The 18,869-nt window shown below is 39.8% G+C and overlaps 1 protein-coding gene across 5 annotated transcripts in view; it reads right to left on the bottom strand.

Annotated features, from left to right (window-relative positions):
- Positions 1 to 18,869, bottom strand: part of ntm (neurotrimin) — a 574,312-nt gene that overhangs the window by 12,314 nt on the left and 543,129 nt on the right. For 3 of the 5 annotated variants that reach the window (XM_042500021.2, XM_088088929.1, XM_042500020.2), the window contains 4 exons: positions 7,283 to 7,411; positions 5,002 to 5,122; positions 4,505 to 4,656; positions 2,094 to 2,129 (listed from right to left, as the gene is read on the bottom strand). In XM_042500021.2, the coding sequence (XP_042355955.1) occupies positions 2,094 to 2,129; positions 4,505 to 4,656; positions 5,002 to 5,122; positions 7,283 to 7,411 (438 nt within the window). Of the gene's footprint in view, positions 1 to 1,157; positions 1,616 to 2,093; positions 2,130 to 4,504; positions 4,657 to 5,001; positions 5,123 to 7,282; positions 7,412 to 18,869 lie in introns of those variants that run through there. The other 2 variants (XM_088088927.1, XM_088088928.1) reach the window with 2 other exon arrangements.

Here is an 18,869-nt window from a genome sequence, read left to right as displayed (position 1 = left end):
GACCTGATGAGGCATGGACAAAGGACCTCTGGGGGGTATCTTGTGTTGTCTGGCACTGGGGCATTGCTGATGGATGCTTTGAGTCTTGTGGGTAGTGAGGGTTGAGTACCAACACACACACCATGGTTTATTGATCAGATTGGGATCTGGGGAATTTGGAGGCCAGGTCAACCCCCTGAGGCCTTTGTCACATTCCTTAGGCTTTTCTTGAGCAGTATCTGCATGGTGTATTGTCCTGCTGGAAGGGGCCACCGTAGCGAGTAGTGCCGTTGCCATAAGGGGGTATACTTGTCTGAGACTGTGTTTAGGAAGGTGGAGTGTGTCAGGTGGCATCCACATAAACGCCAGGAAGGTTTCCCAGCTGAACATTGCATTGTTACAAAGTTTAAGGTTTCCGCGGGTAAGTGTAAAGACAAAGTGAAACAGTTGAATTGTTGAATCTATAAGCTGTTGAATGTTGCAAATACTATATTATGATATAGTTTGTGGACAGAGTATTCAATTAAAGTGTACCTGAATTTCCATCTTATTTAAGAATGTGTTTAAATCCTTGTTTGTTAGAATGATGCTTTCACTCCAAGGTCTGCTTTGGTCAGTTATAACAGATTTAATGCTTATTTCAATTATGTTTTGGCAAATATTTCGAGCTCGACTGGGGCAAAAATATTAAATATAGTAAATAGTGGAAGATATGTGGAGAATAAAGAGAGTGATAGCACACTTGTTTGTATATTTTCCAGCATATCAGGTTCTTGAGTCCAAGATGCCATAACATGATCTTTTGTAAAGTCTTTTGAGTAAAATTTATCATATCAAACTGGTTCATCTGATACTTACTCATTAATCTACAACCATAGTAAATCAGAAAACAAAATGGAGAAATATGCTTTATCTTATTTTCCTTTGATTTAACAAAAAAAGGCAAGCAAGAGTCTAAATAATTTATAAAACTAATAAAAATAAAAATGGCAGTTTCATTTGTCACTATTCATTTGTCACTATTATGCACCTGTAGCATTTTAGTGTTACAGTGATTGCACAGCTCAAACACAATGGAATTTTATGATGCAAAAACTGAATCACATCATATTTTCATCATGCTCTTTTCAGGGATGAGGCAAGTTCCATCTAAAAGACTGCATTGTGTGAGGATTGAGGACAAATTTGAACTTTTTACTTTGAAGCTTGTAACACAATGACTACTCATTTCCCTTGGATTTCCATGAGTTCACCAGAGTTCCCTTTGGGGCATCTATCCAATTACCCTGCCACAGTGGATTATCCCTAATCCTGCATATGCCTAATTAGAATAATGACGTTCACTCGTAGTCAAAATCAAAGGCATTAATACAATTATGTTGTGTTAATGGAGTGGGTTTGCTTACAAGATGCTGCAACCATCAGTCACAAGGACACATTAAATGACAAGATGGGTGACGTGTTTATCTCTGCACTATCGCCACGGCTCCGCATGCCTGCTCTAGAAACACACAGGGCTCATCTACGCCACAGATCTAAAAGCTGCAATCACTATTTGCAGATACTAGAAACATTTTAGCTTGCAGTGAGATTCTGCAACTCTCTGTGTTTGCAATTTTGCGTGTAGGAGTCAGAACTAGAGGTACAAGCACGAGCACAAATGATAATAATGAAAGATGACGAATACTCACATTGGAAGAAAGAGCATGCAAAAATCAAAATGAAGCCATGTCACACAGTGAGGCGGTTAGGGTTTGCAAAGGAGAAAGATGAAACATGGTTAGCAAAAACAATGACCATTTTCACAAAGATTCACGTGACACTTGCATGGCGCTTTGCTTCGCCGTGCTGCCTCTTCAAAGATGCTGCCTGCCGTGCAGCTTTAACGTGTCAATTTATAAACCGAACAAAGAGTCATCAGAAACAGCACAGTTTTGACAGGATCAAAGAGCCCAGAAATGATTTGTTCCTTCTTGTCAAACACTGTGTATAACTCCACTGACGGCGCAGCCTTAACTTCAGGTTTGTGAAAATGGCTGTTTGTCATGTGCCAGCATGCAGTTAATACTTTCGATCCACGACAGTTGAAGTGCATGCTGGTGCAGAATACTAACCTTGCAATAGCGTTGAGCTAGTGGGTTCAATTACCACTACACGAGGGGGACAAAATGGAACAGAGCAACATATTGGAAACAGAACAGCAAAAAATCATTGACAGTACTTGTGAAAAGCTTGGAAAGTAAAGGCTGCTGAATAGACTTTTACATCGCGGCGGCACAGTTACATACTTGAGTGTTCAAAGTGATTCAGTACAGGTGGTGTCATAATTCAATTTCAAAGCTGAAATCACAGTATCTAAATTCTGACAGTTTTGATGAAGAGAAAAGCTGCAAGGTTGATTATAGCAACACATCTGTGCTTATTTCTTTGTTTTAACCCTTTAAAACCTGGACCATTATCAGTTTTCCTGTGCTACGTTCGGACCCATTTCAAGTATCTAAACTTTTGGAACATGAGCACATTGGTTTGATCTCTTTCAAAAACATGGGAAAACATGCAGTCCGCAGCTTGGCATTAAATGTCCTTCAAACTGCAACTATTTTGTAAAAGGTGATGGGGAAATTAGCTAGAAAACCAAAATAAAATAAAGAATGAGAGAATTACTAACCAGGGAAAAATATCAAGAAAACTATCTTTATAATTTTTATGAATATATATTCAAAATTAGGTAACAGAAAAAGATTTGTTTGATTTGTTTTAATTATCTATGTATTTTGTATTTATTTATTTTTATTCTATTTCAGCACCTTTTCAAGTCATTTCTGTTTTTTTGTCCTGTTACTTTCCTTTCTTTTTTTTGTTTTATGTTTTCAATTTATTTATTTATTTATTTTGTACTTATTTAGGGCTATTTTTTTGTGATTTCTTGTAAAGTTCAGTGCCTTCTTTCTGCATTTTGAATGAAATCAAGTCAATTTGCTCAGGTTTCAAAGGGTTAAAGCAAGCCCTCAGGATCACATCAGGCAGAATTGCAGGTCACTTGACACCCACTGTCCCAAAGCAACCCCCTTTCTGACCATTACTGGTTTCATCAGTCTGTTTAAGTGACAACATTTTGTCATTCAGACAGAGATATCTTCTACATTAATGTTCCTCATTGCCTCATTCTTCACAGAAAGCATCACAATCTTTATGGGATACTTTGCACCTGGGGCGTGAGGGACAGCAAAGAGTGATTTCTATTTTCTCACACTCAACTCAACTGAGCATTTCAAACTTCTTTTGCAAACTATTTGAATCACCAAAGGGATCTGTGATTTGTACTTTTGATTAAATCACAATGCCACCACATTTACGTAGAGAAGAATGAGGCTAACAGCTCTTTCCCATCCACAATCACTCAAAAAAAAGTTAGTTATTGGTTATTGCCTCTCACCAACGGGGGAACCAGTGGGAAACAACCCGCTGAGCCAGATATGGACTCTTAAGCTCAAGCCCCAAAACACAAAAGCATGAAAACTTATATGAGTTTGCATTTCAGCACTCCTGGTTTCCTCAGTTTTTAAATGGGCTTTTGGTGCCTGAAATAAGATCTGTGGTTAACACAAGTTAAAGAGACTTTATCGTTTTTCTACGACATAAACTATGTCAGTAAGTATCCCCTCATGTAAAGTACTTCCATGTCTTTAAAAAAAGACGATTGCTAACCAGAGGATAAATGAGACTACAGAATATCATCACACTGAACATGGCTTTACAGCTTCCTCATGGTGGCAACATTAAGGTCATGCAACCGCAGTGTAGTTTGTTTTTAGTTTAACATTAGCTTTGCACTACTTGTGACTACATTTAAACTTCAAAACATAAAAGAGATGTTCGTCAAGATTATCTTGCTGAACAAAACCCGTAAGTATCATAAAAGTGTGTTTGCCACAGAGCTTATTTTCTGCAATAACTCAAAATCCAATGGAAAAAATTCATAGGCTTTTTGGCAAGGGAACCGGGATGATGTTCACATCCAGGATTGGCCTACAAATAAATGTCATCCCTGCACCACTCCATATGATGCCGTCTTGGGACACTAAATCTAGTTCCATGAATACAATAATGGATGGAACACTACAAACTGTGGGTACAGATCTACATATGTACAATAAAAAGTTCAAATTAATGGCAGACTTTGTCTCATATTTTATCTTTTCTTTATACAATATACTGTACAATTGCCTGCACATGAATTCACAACATTCTATATAACATAAGATTTAGAGTCATAAATATGGATACATTTATGTTAAAAAAACTAAAAGTAAATGCTTTCAGGAAATACATCAAGACTGAATCACTCCGATGGAGAGAAGCTGAATGGAGGAAAACACTCATGAAGAAAAAAGTTGCAAATTATTACTAGTATTCGAATCCTTTCGAATCCTCCATTATTAGTACTTTTGTAATAAACTCAAGCAATTTACTTATATTTCCCTGTCTGTAGTTTTTTTTACAGAAACCAGATTGATGTACTCACCATACAGAAGGAAGCTTGTGTTTGAGCTCCCAAGTTTGTTGATGGCGACACAAGTATAGTTGCCGTAATCTCCGTCAGACACGTTGAAAAACGTCAACTTGGACAGCGATCCAGTGTTCACAATTTCCATGCCATCAAAGCCATTGAAGATCCTAGACGATGGGAGGAAGAAAATGTTAGCTAACTACGTCTATTTGTTTTTTCTCACTTGCCAAATTAACTACAGGCCTAGGTGCAGTTATAATAATTTAATCAATAATTAGGACCAATTTGCAGTAATCGTAATGCCTGTATGACTGGCAGATGATCAATAACACAATAACTGTGAAAACCGATGAAGTGAGCATGCACAGACACAGACACAGACACAGACCCACACACACACACACACACACACACACACACACACACACACACAAACAGACACAGACACACACACGCACACACACAGGCTCCTTCCATTTGACTGCGTAAAATGCAAATGTAAAACAAATTACCTTCTGTCATCTTTATACCACTCAAAATCTGCCTCAGGCACTGCATCAGCCTCACACTCCAGCACTCCTCTTTGGCCCAGAGTCACTCCAACATCTCTGCCCTCTGACACAGTTGGAGCATCTATAAGCAGACAGCAACACACAAGAGCACTGTGATCAGGAGCACGAGGCAGCACAAGTCAAGGACATGAGGAGACGGGGCGGGGCGTTCTCTCCCCTTTGGCCATTAGCTGCATCATGACCACAAGTGAACAGAAATTAGGAGTTCAGTACAATAAAATATTTAATACACTGGTGAAATCGCATGGTGTCCACAACTGATCAGGAGGAATTAACTGTTTGAATTTACAATGCTTTCTGTTTCTCTTGCAGCAAAGAAGCTTTACATTATTTAATTGAGTTTGCAGTAGCTGTTTAAGCAAAATGTGGCCATTGGTCGAGCATTCAGCTCCTCCACAAATTCTAAAAAAATGGTGACTATGCAGACCTACTTTTATTATCATTTAATCTGCTGATTATTTTCTCAATTAGGCAATAAATAGCCATGAAATGTCTTTTTTTTCCACAAAAACATGTGATTTCATAAACCCCAATGAGTCTTTATTAGTCTTTTTATCTGATTAATATCAAAAAGCCTTAGATTTTCAGTTTTCTATCAAATAATCCAAAGAGAAAAATCTCATTATTATAACTGAAAAGATTTACTTAGTAATGGTAATCATTTTTGTATATTAGTGAAATGATGAAACGATTTTCTTAGATTCTTTTATAATCACACAGTAAAATTGGCAGGCATTTCACATTAAAGTGGCTCAGACTAATTACTCCACTTCAAACTTCTCCTTGACTCCAGAAAGTACATTTGATTTTGTGCACTAATTGTTCCAACAGGAAAACAAATGGAGGGAAAAAAACAGATAATGCCAAATTAAATCAAGATCAAATGTTACAAGAAATCAACCAAAGTCTTCTCTAGGTCAACAACAACTAAAAAAATGGTTCAAGGCGGGTGCAATAAATGAATGAAGTCCATGAAAATACATTTTGTTTAAAGCTGCAACATGTATGTTCTGACACTTAAGTCAGCAGAGTTAAATATTGTAATGTCCCCCACTACAAACTTTCCTTGTTTAAGGTTGCAACCATTGACTCTATGTTTGATCAAGACTTTAATTATTCACTTTAATTTACTGATTAAATCACTATACAGTGTCTTTCACTACATGCACTATACCACTAAATGTGTTATATTAACACACTCCTTGGACTATTATCTCTGCACATATTTGCTTCTGTGAACTTTTTCACATCCCCTTTCTAATATCTAATCTGAAACAACTTTTTGTATGTATTTGTTGTTTTATAGTACTTTTTTTGATCCTCTGAAACCTCACCAGTTTTCTTGTGCTGCGTTCAGATGTCTTTACATGCATTTAAACCTTTGAAAGCAAGGCAAATTGGTTTCTTTCAAAAATGTTGCTAAAAAGGCACCGAGCAACTTGGCATGTCCAGCAAAATGCAAGAAATCAGGAAAATAAAAATACTGGAAAATTATTTTTTTGAAAAGGTAGAGGTGGAGAGAGAGAGTGAGTGAGAGAGAGAAAGAGAGAGAGAGGGAAGAAACAAAGGGAAAAATGTAAAAAAGTAAAATGTAAAAGGTTCTTAATTATTATCATCATTATAATTATTAACTATTTTATCTACTTATTTATTATTTTTGTTTTGATTTTCTTTTCTTATTTTGGTAAATGTCTGGTCATTTTCTTGTTAAAATCTGTAAAAAGTTTTTTTGGGCATATTTTAATTGTAACCTTTCTTTGTGACAATCTTGTTATTTAAATGGTGTAGTACTTTACCACTTTACCATATTCTTTATTTCATCTTAATATAATTATATTCTATTAAATGTGTGTTTAAAAAAAACAAAGAAAATTCCTTGTGAATAAAAACCACTTGGTAATAAATCTTATTCTGATGTCCAAACATGACATCTGTAAATTGCTTATTTAATTTGTTTTGACAGTCCAACTACACACTGCTATTCAGTTGGCCATGATAAACAACCCAGAAAAGCAGCATGTGTGCATGCTTGAGAGGCTAGAACCTGAAAATATTCTGCACATTTTTTTATAATAAATGATTCAAATGACTGCATGATGATCAAAACAGCTGATGTATTCTTTGCTGCCAAAAGACTCACTGATAAATCAGCTAATCATTTTTAGCAATGCTTATTCAAATACAACATGTTTAAATCCTGCAGCCAAAGCTTTGGACTCACAGTTAACAGTGATGTCTACAGTCTGGACATCTGTGTCAATATCATTGACAGCTGTGCATTCATACGTCCCCGCTCTCTGTCTGGAGATGGATGGGATTTCCAGGTACTCATCGTCTGACGCCAGGTCGCCTGTGAAAGGTCACACGCACAAAGCAGAAGAAGGCAGACATGGAGATTCAGTTAATATGACAAGTCAAATTAAAAGTATGGTTCGATAGAAACATGTTATCATTAAACTTGAACAACACAAAGGTGATGTTATTTTGTATTTGTAAAATGAATTTGCAAGTACAGGTACAGATAGATAGGATTGAAATTCAAAATTCAAATTCAAAATAAATTTCTTGGGGTGACAACAGATGATAGAATCAGCTGGAAATCACACATTAAACACAGACAAAATAAACTGTAAACATGCACTCTAGTACTACACAAAGCAAGCCAGGTTCTGAATCAGAAATCACTCTATATTCTCTACTGTTCAATAGATTCACCATATTTTAATTACTGTGCGGAGGTTTGGGGCAACAACTACAAAAGTTCATTACACTCACTTTCTGTTCTCCAGAGAAGAGCAATACGAATTTTTCACAATGACGGATATCTCGATAACACTAACTCATTATTCTTACAGTCAAAACTATTAAATACAAATAATGTTTAAGGCTAGAAATAACCTACTTACAGAAAATAGGGTTGCAAATTTAAGAGGAAATTTTAATTTAAAATCTTTCAGTTTTCGTACCACCAGAAAATGTTTCTGTGTATCAATCTGTGGAGTGAAACTATGGCATAGTTTTGATGTGGACATGTATGGACATAAAATAATGTTTAAAATAATGTATAAAAACATAATTTTCAGGAGGTACAGGGAAGGGGGGAGGTTGGCAATCATCAGGTGTTTGCAGGGGTTACTGTTATTTGGTTACTTAAAATTAATTTTTTTCCTACTTTATCTTCCTCTTTTTTCTGTAAATAATAATGAAAAATTACATATATTTAATTTTGAGTATGTGGGTGTATGTATATTCTCAATTAATTACAGTATAGGTTTAAATGAACAAGGAAGCTGGGTGATTTAAATTCAATGAGATGGGACTGAATAAGTTTTTACTTCTTCCAACTACTTTTCGAATATGTAAATCAAGTCATCAAGTCAAGCATTTTTTTTTCTTTATGTTTTTCATGGTCGGTAATTATTACTCTTTTGTATGTCTGTTTTTGTGTGATTTTTTTTTCAATTTTCTATTTTACATGTTCAAAATAAATCAAATCAAATCAAATCCACAGCTGTGGCTTCGACTGTTATTTTCACAGAGTGCCTGCATGGCCTCTTGAAAGTAACTGTTACACTGTTACAGAGAAAGTTGATTTATTCACACTGTGATTTGGTGCAGTGCATTGAGAATCATTCTTCTATTTGGATAAAAGAGAATGTTTTGGTATTAACGACACAAGAAGAGATATGTTCTAACTCCGGCACAGAAATCAAAGAACTAAGTTCGAAAACAGCAGCGGGAGTGGAGACAGGTCCTGTAAATTCCTGTAGTAACCTGATTGGATGTGACAGGAAAAATTCACACAGAAACATGCATGTCAAAACTTACACGGGTAAATATCATGACATGTACCTAATTCTGTCTCGCATGTGTAGCGGTTATTAATAACTACGTTAAAATTTGGATTTTGCACTCGTTAAAGTAAAAGGGGCACCATTCTCCATTCAGGAGAAAATTAAATCTTAAATTGTGACAGTGTTAAGACATGTCATTACTTAAATCAATCTCATAGTCTGTACCGTTTATTCTGTATACATTGATCTTGTTTCGCTCATGAAATAATACCCACAGACAACGACTTGGCGATAAATGAGGATAATTTATTTAGACTAATAAAATGAAGAGTAAATAGATGAAATAATATGACATATAAAAAGACAGAGAATACATAAAAGGGAACCTACGTGATGTATGTTCAGGTGATGTAAATAATTAATTATGGATGATAGTGGAGGAAATACGTGACCGTCTACAGCGTGGATGCGCACTGAACGGTGACGTAGAATTTAGAAATTTGGCATTAAAGCTTCGCTATACGACATCAACTCTGATCACTAGAAAATGTTATTCTGCCTACTTTTGTCGACTTGATTAGACTTCTCCGGGGAGGTCCAGGTCCTCGCGTCACTCCAGGGGAGAGCTGCGGCGCGTCTTCCAGACGAGGTGACCCGCTGAAAGGCGGCGGCGGCCGGGCAGGTGGAGTCGGTGCGGCGATCTTTAACTGGCCCTCGGTGTTCAACCTCAGCGAACCGGTAAAAGTCTTTGAACAAAGTCCTTAAGGGCAGGCAACGGATGCTGATAGTTTGTGCAGCAGGTGTTGCTTCTAGATCCGTGGCAGAGTTGATGGCGAATCGCGGAGTGTCCTTCTCAGTTAAAACTCGCAGAAATAATCAAAGTAATCCCACTGGTCTGAGGGAGTCACTTTAAATTATTAATTTGATTTTACTTAAAAACGAATTACCAAAAGTGTCTTTACTGACCAAAACTGGTATAAAGAAAAGCGTCAAAGAGGATTTAAAAGAAAATGGCTTCAAAAGTTAAAGTTCAGCAAAGCTCTGGTGATTGTTGCGCCCCGCTTATAAAATTGAAGAAAAGAAAAGGCGCGCGGATGCACGAGACGCAATCATGTAAAAAGGAGCGAAGAAAACTTCAGAAGAGAGAAGAGAGAAGCCTCGAGAAGAGTGAGCTTAGAGAGAGAGAGCTCTGAGCTGACTTTAGAGAGAGTCACTCAGTTTTTATCTTTCGATTTGGGGGTGCGGATGGAAGGCGGAGTTAGCGAACTTTTGCACCGAGCGATCGCGCATCTGGTATAAGTTTCTAAAAGACCTAATGTAATTTAGGAGACATTTATGTTCTGAACTTTATGACGAATTACGCGATCTAACCTGTGGTGTATAAATTCACGTATCTCCTCATCACTATAGTCTCATCACAGTAACTTCAAATGCATGTTAGAGACCTAAAGTAATTTATAACGTAAATACATGATTCTGAAGATCCTTTGCTCAATTTTGTGAAATATGTGACCACACATAACATAACATTGTACCATGGATCCAAAAAAACTTGTGATTACTTAAATATTGGATTACTTTTAACATTATACAATGAATTCAAAATACGATATAACTACAAAGTTGGTTACGAGCTTACTAATAACTAAGACCACTAGATGGCAGTATAGCTCCATTATAACAAAGGGGAACAAAACGTACTTTACCTAACTCATTCAAATTACATGAGATGAAAAGAATGGGAGGTGCTCCTATCTGCTTACTGAAGCATGGAGACAACCTCACCCCCAGTCACAAAGATTAGGGAAGAAGGGAAATTTTAACTTACAACCTTGGTCCAAGTCATTCTGTCAGATGTTTATCACAACACAGGGTTATATAATGACTTTACCCAATGTTCGACCAGTTGGTCATCTCAGCAGGGGAGGCAATACGATGGTTGTTTGGTATTGCTTGGGTGATCAGGAGGTCGTTCAGATGCCTTACATCCTGTGGTATGCTGATGGGACCTTCGGAGTGCTTACCTTCCACCATATGTCAGGATGGAGGGTGTCAGATACTAACACTTTCCGATGGCTTGCTAGCCAGAGCGTGTTTGCAGACATCCCCAGGGGAGTATAAGTTGCTAATTAACAACCCTCTGTTGGATGTTTTGGGTTCGTGAAACAGTGTTCTTTGACGTGTCCCCCACTTGCCCAGGGGACATTGAGCTCTGGAGTTCCTCAGAGGGACAAATGTAATGACCACGCCAAGGCAGTCCACTACATTCCCCCACTCGATTCAATGCGAGATTTCCAGGAGCTTTGGATCGCAAAGGTGCAGGCAGTCCTTGGCTGGGAAGAATAAGTGGCATAACAACAATCCCCATGACCAGAGTTGATGTCTTTGTAGTATAGTGTTTCCTATGCTATTGATCAGTGTTTATTCTGGTGGATGATGAAATCTACTTGGTGAATAATAAACATGATGAATAGTAACAACAACAACAAAAGACAAGGAAAACATATATATATACATTTATATATATATAAAAGGTCAATGAGCCTCATTTGTCCTCATTTGAACAATTGTTGTTTACACTAATTGATTACCAAAGGTTTTTTGGCATAACACCTTGCATGGACGGAGACATGTCAGAGCTTTTAAGGTTATGAAACGGATAGTTCGTCGTAGAACAGTGTAATCTGCATGTCGTACAGTTACGTGTTTCAAATAATTGAAATAAAAGTACACAAGTCTAAGATAAAGTAAATTTACTAATCTGCTTAAAGATTGCGAAAGCTAAACCGTTATAGGTTAGACCAAATTAACTTGTCACTAGTGGGTGCTGAACCACCCCCACTTGTAAACAAAACAACCCAAGAAACTTTAGAACAATTTCAGACAGCAGATGATGGAAAACGTATCAAAGAAATGCCAGACTCTCACAATATCTGCTACAATTAACCTTACAGAATAAGAATAAAACTTCCTCTATTTTGCTAACAAACAACTATAGAAGTCTGCTTTTCTTAGGACTGTGTTGGGACGCTATATGTCCTTCAAGTCCCACGGGACATCTGTGTGGTTTGATCTGATTGTGATAAACCCATTTAAGACCGATTTTCCCTGTTCTTGTAATTTTGTGAGCTTCAGTCACATACTTTTCAATGTGTTGACAACCGTTTTGCTTTGTCCATTCCACCCAGCCAGAAGCCTGGTGGTGGTAGCAAATGTGTATGTCAGCTTTCACACCCAGTGACTGCCATAGATGTTGCATAACATCAACTGTGAAATGTGTTCCTCTGTCTGAATTGACCCGACTTGGCAGACCACCCCAGTCAATTTGAAGGTCTGACATGGGAGAGGAGGTACTTTTGTTGCAAGGGGGTTCTGTGGAGCAGGTTTGACAGTTGGAACTGGCAGCAGACTAAGCAGCCTTTGATGTTGTCGGCTACGTCTTTTTGCATGTGTGGCAAATAGGTCAGCTGGACAAGTACTCTGAGTGTCTTTGGCTTGTTTTTGGCCTGTGTACGGAGAGTCATGGGCATGCATCAACATCACCCCCCTGTGGTTCTGAGGACCCACGAGCGCAGGCAAAGTGAGGTGTTCAGAGACATACACAAGAAGGCCCGTGACGAGGTGCAGAGGTGAATCTAACACAGAATAAACATGCCACACTAGCAATGAGATTAAGATCAGCGGCAGAGACATCGTCATCCGAGGCAGTGGAGAGCCAGGGACGAGCACATGAATAGCTGGATCAAGACATTGAGGGAGATAAGGTCAGAACCTAAGATAGCAGGGTGACCGAGGGAGGACCAGGGCCGGAAAAAGAAGCCATAAACTGGGCTGCAGCTGGAGCTAGCGCGACGACACAGACAGTCGGGGAGGGTGGGGGGGAGAGAAAGTCTGGGTTGAAGTGCCAAAGCGTTCCATCGAGGGCAGCCTGTTTGGCCAAAGTGCCAATTTGGTCATTGGACTCTTTGTCCTGACCAGGAGCGCTAGAGTGACCTATGACCTTATTCCAGTCCGGTTTTCTACCTGAGCTGATGAAACCGCTGCGTGTCCACACAGGCAGGTGGTCTGTTTCAACGCTCATCTTTTGACCTGAAATTTTTGTCGCCTTGGTCTCAAGGAAGCAGCACTGAGCGACAGTAATTTTGGGATAAAGAATTGGCAGAGGTTGGTGAACCTGTGCCCAGAGTTCCAAGCGTTGGAAGTCAATCAGTGGTTGAAAACGGTTAAGGAGGTCTTTGCCGATGAGAAGGGGAACTGTATTAAGCGGAGACACGTACACGGGATGGATGAAACTCATTGAGCCAATGGTCAGTTTCACCATGGTCATGGATGTCAGTGTTGTACCAGTGGGAGCATACGGCTGGATATTCAGAGAGCAGGACTGGAGTCTTAAGTCCCTGTTGGACTGACGTACTGTCATTAACAGTGTATCAAACAGTGTTGATGACATCAAGGTTATGTCTGCAGCTGTATCAAGGACAGCTTCATGTACAAAAGTGTCTTCAAGTATCATGGGCAAGTAAAGTTTTCGTGCAGCGCCTTGCTCAGTGAGACGGCACAAGAACTGTTGATAAGGAGGTTCAACCTGTATAGCTGATGCATCTTCATCAAGGGACTCATCTTTCGAGTCAAGCTGAACTGTCAAGACTGCGCCAGGAGGGATTGATTTCTCACTCCCCTTTTCAGATTCATTTAGTCCATTCGCTGGAGCTACTGGTGTTTGGCCCTGTGAGGAGGTGGGCTCAGGTTCACCGGGGTCCAGATAAAGCTCTTCGACCACCACGTCGGGCTGGTCTGCAAGGCGATCTGATTGAAGAGGTGTAGGGGCTACCGTCTTGCTATGGGGAGATAATTAGCTTTCCTGCTTTTCTCCCTTTTCCTCTGGTCAACAAGATGCAGGATGGCTTTGAGATCTTCTGGACTAAATTGAGATGTTTTAAACTTACCTCCTGTGTTGTTACTCTTTCGTTGGGAGGTTTCTTTGTTGTCACCATTTGTGAATTTCTGGCGGTTCAACCTCTGCTGATGTCGAGGGAACCGGTCCTGAAATTTACGTCGGTTTCTCCGACTTCGATCAGTTTGTTGGATCAGAGACTGTTCCTGTTCCTTAGAGAACTGATTAGTTTGGAGAGGGCGTGCAACTGCGGTATGCTCTCCACCACTGGGAGCATCTTCCAGCTCCAAAGAGTCACTGTCTATACTCAAGATAGTAGTGGACTTTGCCTGTTTAGCATGGGATTGCCTTTGTCTTGCAAATCCCAGCGCAGCAAGGCTGCGTAGTTGCTGGATGGTTGCAGTGCGCGGGTTCGCCAAGACACCTAGTTGATTACTAGTATTTGGATGGAGGTTCTGCACAAAGAGGGTTTTGAAATTCATGTCCTCCTCCATCCCTGGTTCGTTTTGGGAACCAAAGTATGCCTGAAAGAGGCGATAATAGTATTGTTGGGGAGATTCTTGCCTCCCTTGCCTAACTGCAATGGCAGCGGCCAAGCCGGTCTGCGCTATTGGATCCGAAAATTCTTTTTCTAAGGCGTCACAGAGCAACCTATAGTTAGCTCTAACCTGGAAGGGTTGCCGCTCAATGAACTTGCTGACGTTGCGACTGGAAGTCACCTTGATCAGGTACAGCCTGTCGTCAATCGTAGCATTGGGGAATTTTCGCAAGTAGAAGTCGATGTCATTCAAGTAAGTTGTGGTGTCATGGAAGCCATCAGGATCAGGTTCAAAGCGTGGTATGTTTCGAGCAATCTTATCAAGGTCTCGATCAGAAAGACTCAAAGAGGTTTGCCAGTTTGGAGGCAAGTAAGATTGTGGAGGCGGAGTTACTCCTGACATGGGAGGAGCCACTTAGGGCCCGAATCAGGTAGGGCCCTGTTGGCCAAAAGAGGGTCTAGTCGGACGGGGGAGAAGAGTAGCATACAGCCTTCTTGAGCTCCCTTGGTGAGTAGCTTGTCTTTCTTCTCTTCCTGCAAAGCTTCATCAAGATTTGTCTGTCGGTTCCGACCTATAGCAAGAGAATATCGCAGTTCTCTTTTAAGGGTTTCCAGCTCTCCTTCTGTACTTGCCTGTTGTTGGCGGGCCTGCTTAACCACATCCTCGGCTTTGGTCAGTTGCTGCTGCATGAGCTGCATCTCCCTTTTGTCAGCTTCAAAGTGCAAGCAGTAGGCCCTGTTTTGAGCTTTGAGGTCTTCCATGTACTCTATTGCACGCTGGAGCTGATGGTTTGAGTCATCACAGACTTGATTTACCTTTTCAAGCTGATGTTGTGTCTTAGCTAGCTCCCATTCCTTTTTGTGGAGTGACAGTTCCAGCTCTTGAATCTCATCTTTCAATTTGATCTTCTTTTCCTCTGGTGTGTTACGCTGAGCCTTCAAGTCATCTACATGTGTCTCTGCTTCTGCTGAAACTCGTTGGGGTGCTCCAAGTTGCCATTGGAGGAGCCTTGATCCCCTCTGCAGTTGTGCAGTTTGTTGTACACGTGATTTCAGCTTACCTGCTGATTGCTCGAGCAGCTGTTGTGTATGTTTGAGCCGTGCAGTCAACACTGAGGCCAAGCTACCCAACACTTTGGTCAGTGTTTTTCCCTTTAATGGGTGAGTCAGGGCCTTCGTCGTTAATTCAAGAAACATTGTTTCGAGTTTTGCAGGCAATCAGGTTATATTTTGTGTTATTTTATTTTATTATAGGTGTTTGATTAGTAGTGATTAAAAGTACAAACAGAATTCAATGAATTCTTTGTTCGATGAGGTACCAGGTTACTGTAATATTAACCAAAAGCGGTTAATTGTTTATAGTGTAAGTGCTAGAGGCAATGCAGACTAACAGAAGATACACATCTGGGGGCAAAGTGAGGACAAAGTTAAACCAAATTATAAGGGGGAAATTTAACTTTAACTCAGTCAGTTAAATTAACCAGTTGTTAAAATTTTTTTTTTTTTTTTTTTTATTAAACTGATCATAAATCAAACACAAAATATAAGAAAAGTGAATGAGGTGTATACACTTGACTTAATTTGTAACTGTGTTTGAGAATATAATACAAAGTCAAAAAGTGTTATAACTTTAGGACTCAGATTAAGAAAGAGGAAAGTGAATTAGCATAGGATTAGTACACTAATATAAGTGAGTGAGTGGCAAGGTTAAATTCTGCAATTTACTTTGCAAAGTTTGCAGTGTTAAACTTCAGTTAAGTGAAAATTCATCACCAGTCGGTTATATGCATGCACAGTTTGAATAATCACTCCTCAAGTTTCAGTTAACCAAAACGGCCACACGATGTCGCGATTGCGGTCTATTCACTCTTTCTCTCTTTATAGAGGGGCTGTGGCGTCCAGGGGAGGTTTACGTCAGCCGTGACGACTCCCGGCACCGCCCACATGAATGCCCTCACCTGCTCAGGCGAGAAGCACACAGTTTCGCTCAGGACACTGAGGAAACAACTTGTCAACACAGCCAGCTATGAGACAAACAGCCAGTTCAAATACTGGGCTACTGAACCACACAGGTTTCAACAAAGTTTGAGCCACTTCAGTAACTACAAACCACACAGAGGTCCGCTCTGGGACATTCAGAACAAGCAGACTAAGCTTACTCGTTTGAACAGCGAGGGTATTTATACCTCGACGCGGTCTCGAGCACCGCTGAAAACACCTCTACTACCAGCGATTTGGCAGTTGCTAACGGTTAGGTAGCTAATCTAACAAGCTAGCGCAGAGGGGCTGAGGCAGGGAAAATTAGCCGGAATGCGCGGCGTAATATCCCCGAGCTCAGAGCAGGATGTTCGGCTTCTGGAACACGCAGTCACCGTCACCTACCAAAGGCCTTAAATCTGAGCGCACAAATGCGCCGTAGCATGCAAATTACAAATAGCACAAAGCTATACAGAAGCTTCAACACAGCGTTTTTCCACTGTTTCAGATTCGGCGTACCCGGTTATCGGTAGCCTACACGAATGCCACTTCTGGGCAAGAGAGTTACTGTAGTTACACAGTTGTAAAGAGCTCACGTATAACGCCGTGCGTCCACATTGTTATAATTTACTCTTTAAGCAGGAAGTGTAAGTCATATACACACAAGAGTTGCGGCTGTCAATGCTTAACGCTCACACACAGACCACAAAGAAAATCAACAATGCGCTTTCAAGATTACCAGCAGACAGCAGACAGGGTAAATTCATTCAAAATCAAATGAGATCATAATGAGGCGTCATGACTTTACTTTGAAAAAAAAATCACTAACATTTCACATTATCAGCCAAGGATGATCTGGTCGTATTTATTCATAAGAGAAACACTGATATACTATACGCCTCACGCGGACGGCGCCAATTATGTAGCGGTTATTAATAACTACGTTAAAATTTGGATTTTGCACTCGTTAAAGTAAAAGGGGCACCATTCTCCATTCAGGAGAAAATTAAATCTTAAATTGTGACAGTGTTAAGACATGTCATTACTTAAATCAATCTCATAGTCTGTACCGTTTATTCTGTATACATTGATCTTGTTTCGCTCATGAAATAATACCCACAGACAACGACTTGGCGATAAATGAGGATAATTTATTTAGACTAATAAAATGAAGAGTAAATAGATGAAATAATATGACATATAAAAAGACAGAGAATACATAAAAGGGAACCTACGTGATGTATGTTCAGGTGATGTAAATAATTAATTATGGATGATAGTGGAGGAAATACGTGACCGTCTACAGCGTGGATGCGCACTGAACGGTGACGTAGAATTTAGAAATTTGGCATTAAAGCTTCGCTATACGACATCAACTCTGATCACTAGAAAATGTTATTCTGCCTACTTTTGTCGACTTGATTAGACTTCTCCGGGGAGGTCCAGGTCCTCGCGTCACTCCAGGGGAGAGCTGCGCGTCTTCCAGACGAGGTGACCCGCTGAAAGGCGGCGGCGGCCGGGCAGGTGGAGTCGGTGTGCGGCGGTCTTTAACTGGCCTCGGTGTTCGCCTCAGCGAACCGGTAAAAGTCTTTGAACAAAGTCCTTAAGGGCAGGCAACGGATGCTGATAGTTTGTGCAGCAGGTGTTGCTTCTAGATCCGTGGCAGAGTTGATAATGCATGGAGTGTCCTTCTCAGTTAAAACTCGCAGAAATAATCAAAGTAATCCCACTGGTCTGAGGAGTCACTTTAAATTATTAATTTGATTTTACTTAAAACGAATTACCAAAAGTGTCTTTACTGACCAAAACTGGTATAAAGAAAAGCGTCAAAGAGGATTTAAAAGAAAATGGCTTCAAAAGTTAAAGTTCAGCAAAGCTCTGGTGAGCTGTTGCGGCCCCGCTTATAAAATTGAAGAAAAGAAAAGTTGCGAGCGCGGATGCACGAGACGCAATCATGGTAAAAAGGAGCGAAGAAAAACTTCAGAAGAGAGAAGAGGAGAAGCCTTGAGAAGAGTGAGCTTAGAGAGAGAGAGAGAGAGCTCTGAGCTGACTTTAGAGAGAGTCACTCAGTTTTATCTTTCGATTTGGGGTGTGGGATGGAAGGCGGAGTTAGCGAACTTTTTTCACCGAGCGGTCGCGCATCTGGTATAAGTTTCTAAAAAGACCTAATGTAATTTAGGAGACATTTATGTCTCTGAACTTTATGACGAATTACGCGATCTAACTGGTGTATAAATTCACGCATCTCCTCATCACTATAGTCTCATCACAGTAACTTCAAATGCATGTTAGGAGACCTAAAAGTAATTTATAACGTAACACATGATTCTGAAGATCCTTTGCTCAATTTTGTGAAATATGTGACCACACATAACATAACATTGTACCATGGATCCAAAAAAACTTGTGATTACTTAAATATTGGATTACTTTTAACATTATACAATGAATTCAAAATACGATATAACTACAAAGTTGGTTACGAGCTTACTAATAACTAAGACCACTAGATGGCAGTATAGCTCCATTATAACAAAGGGGAACAAAACGTACTTTACCTAACTCATTCAAATTACATGAGATGAAAAGAATGGGAGGTGCTCCT

The sequence above is a fragment of the Plectropomus leopardus genome, chromosome 15, assembly GCF_026936395.1.
Source record: "Plectropomus leopardus strain MGB_pleo_1.0 chromosome 15, ASM2693639v1, whole genome shotgun sequence".
Taxonomy (NCBI): Eukaryota; Metazoa; Chordata; class Actinopteri; order Perciformes; family Serranidae; genus Plectropomus; species Plectropomus leopardus.
Note: the sequence above shows the minus strand (reverse complement) of the source record. Positions and strands in the feature narration are given on the sequence as shown.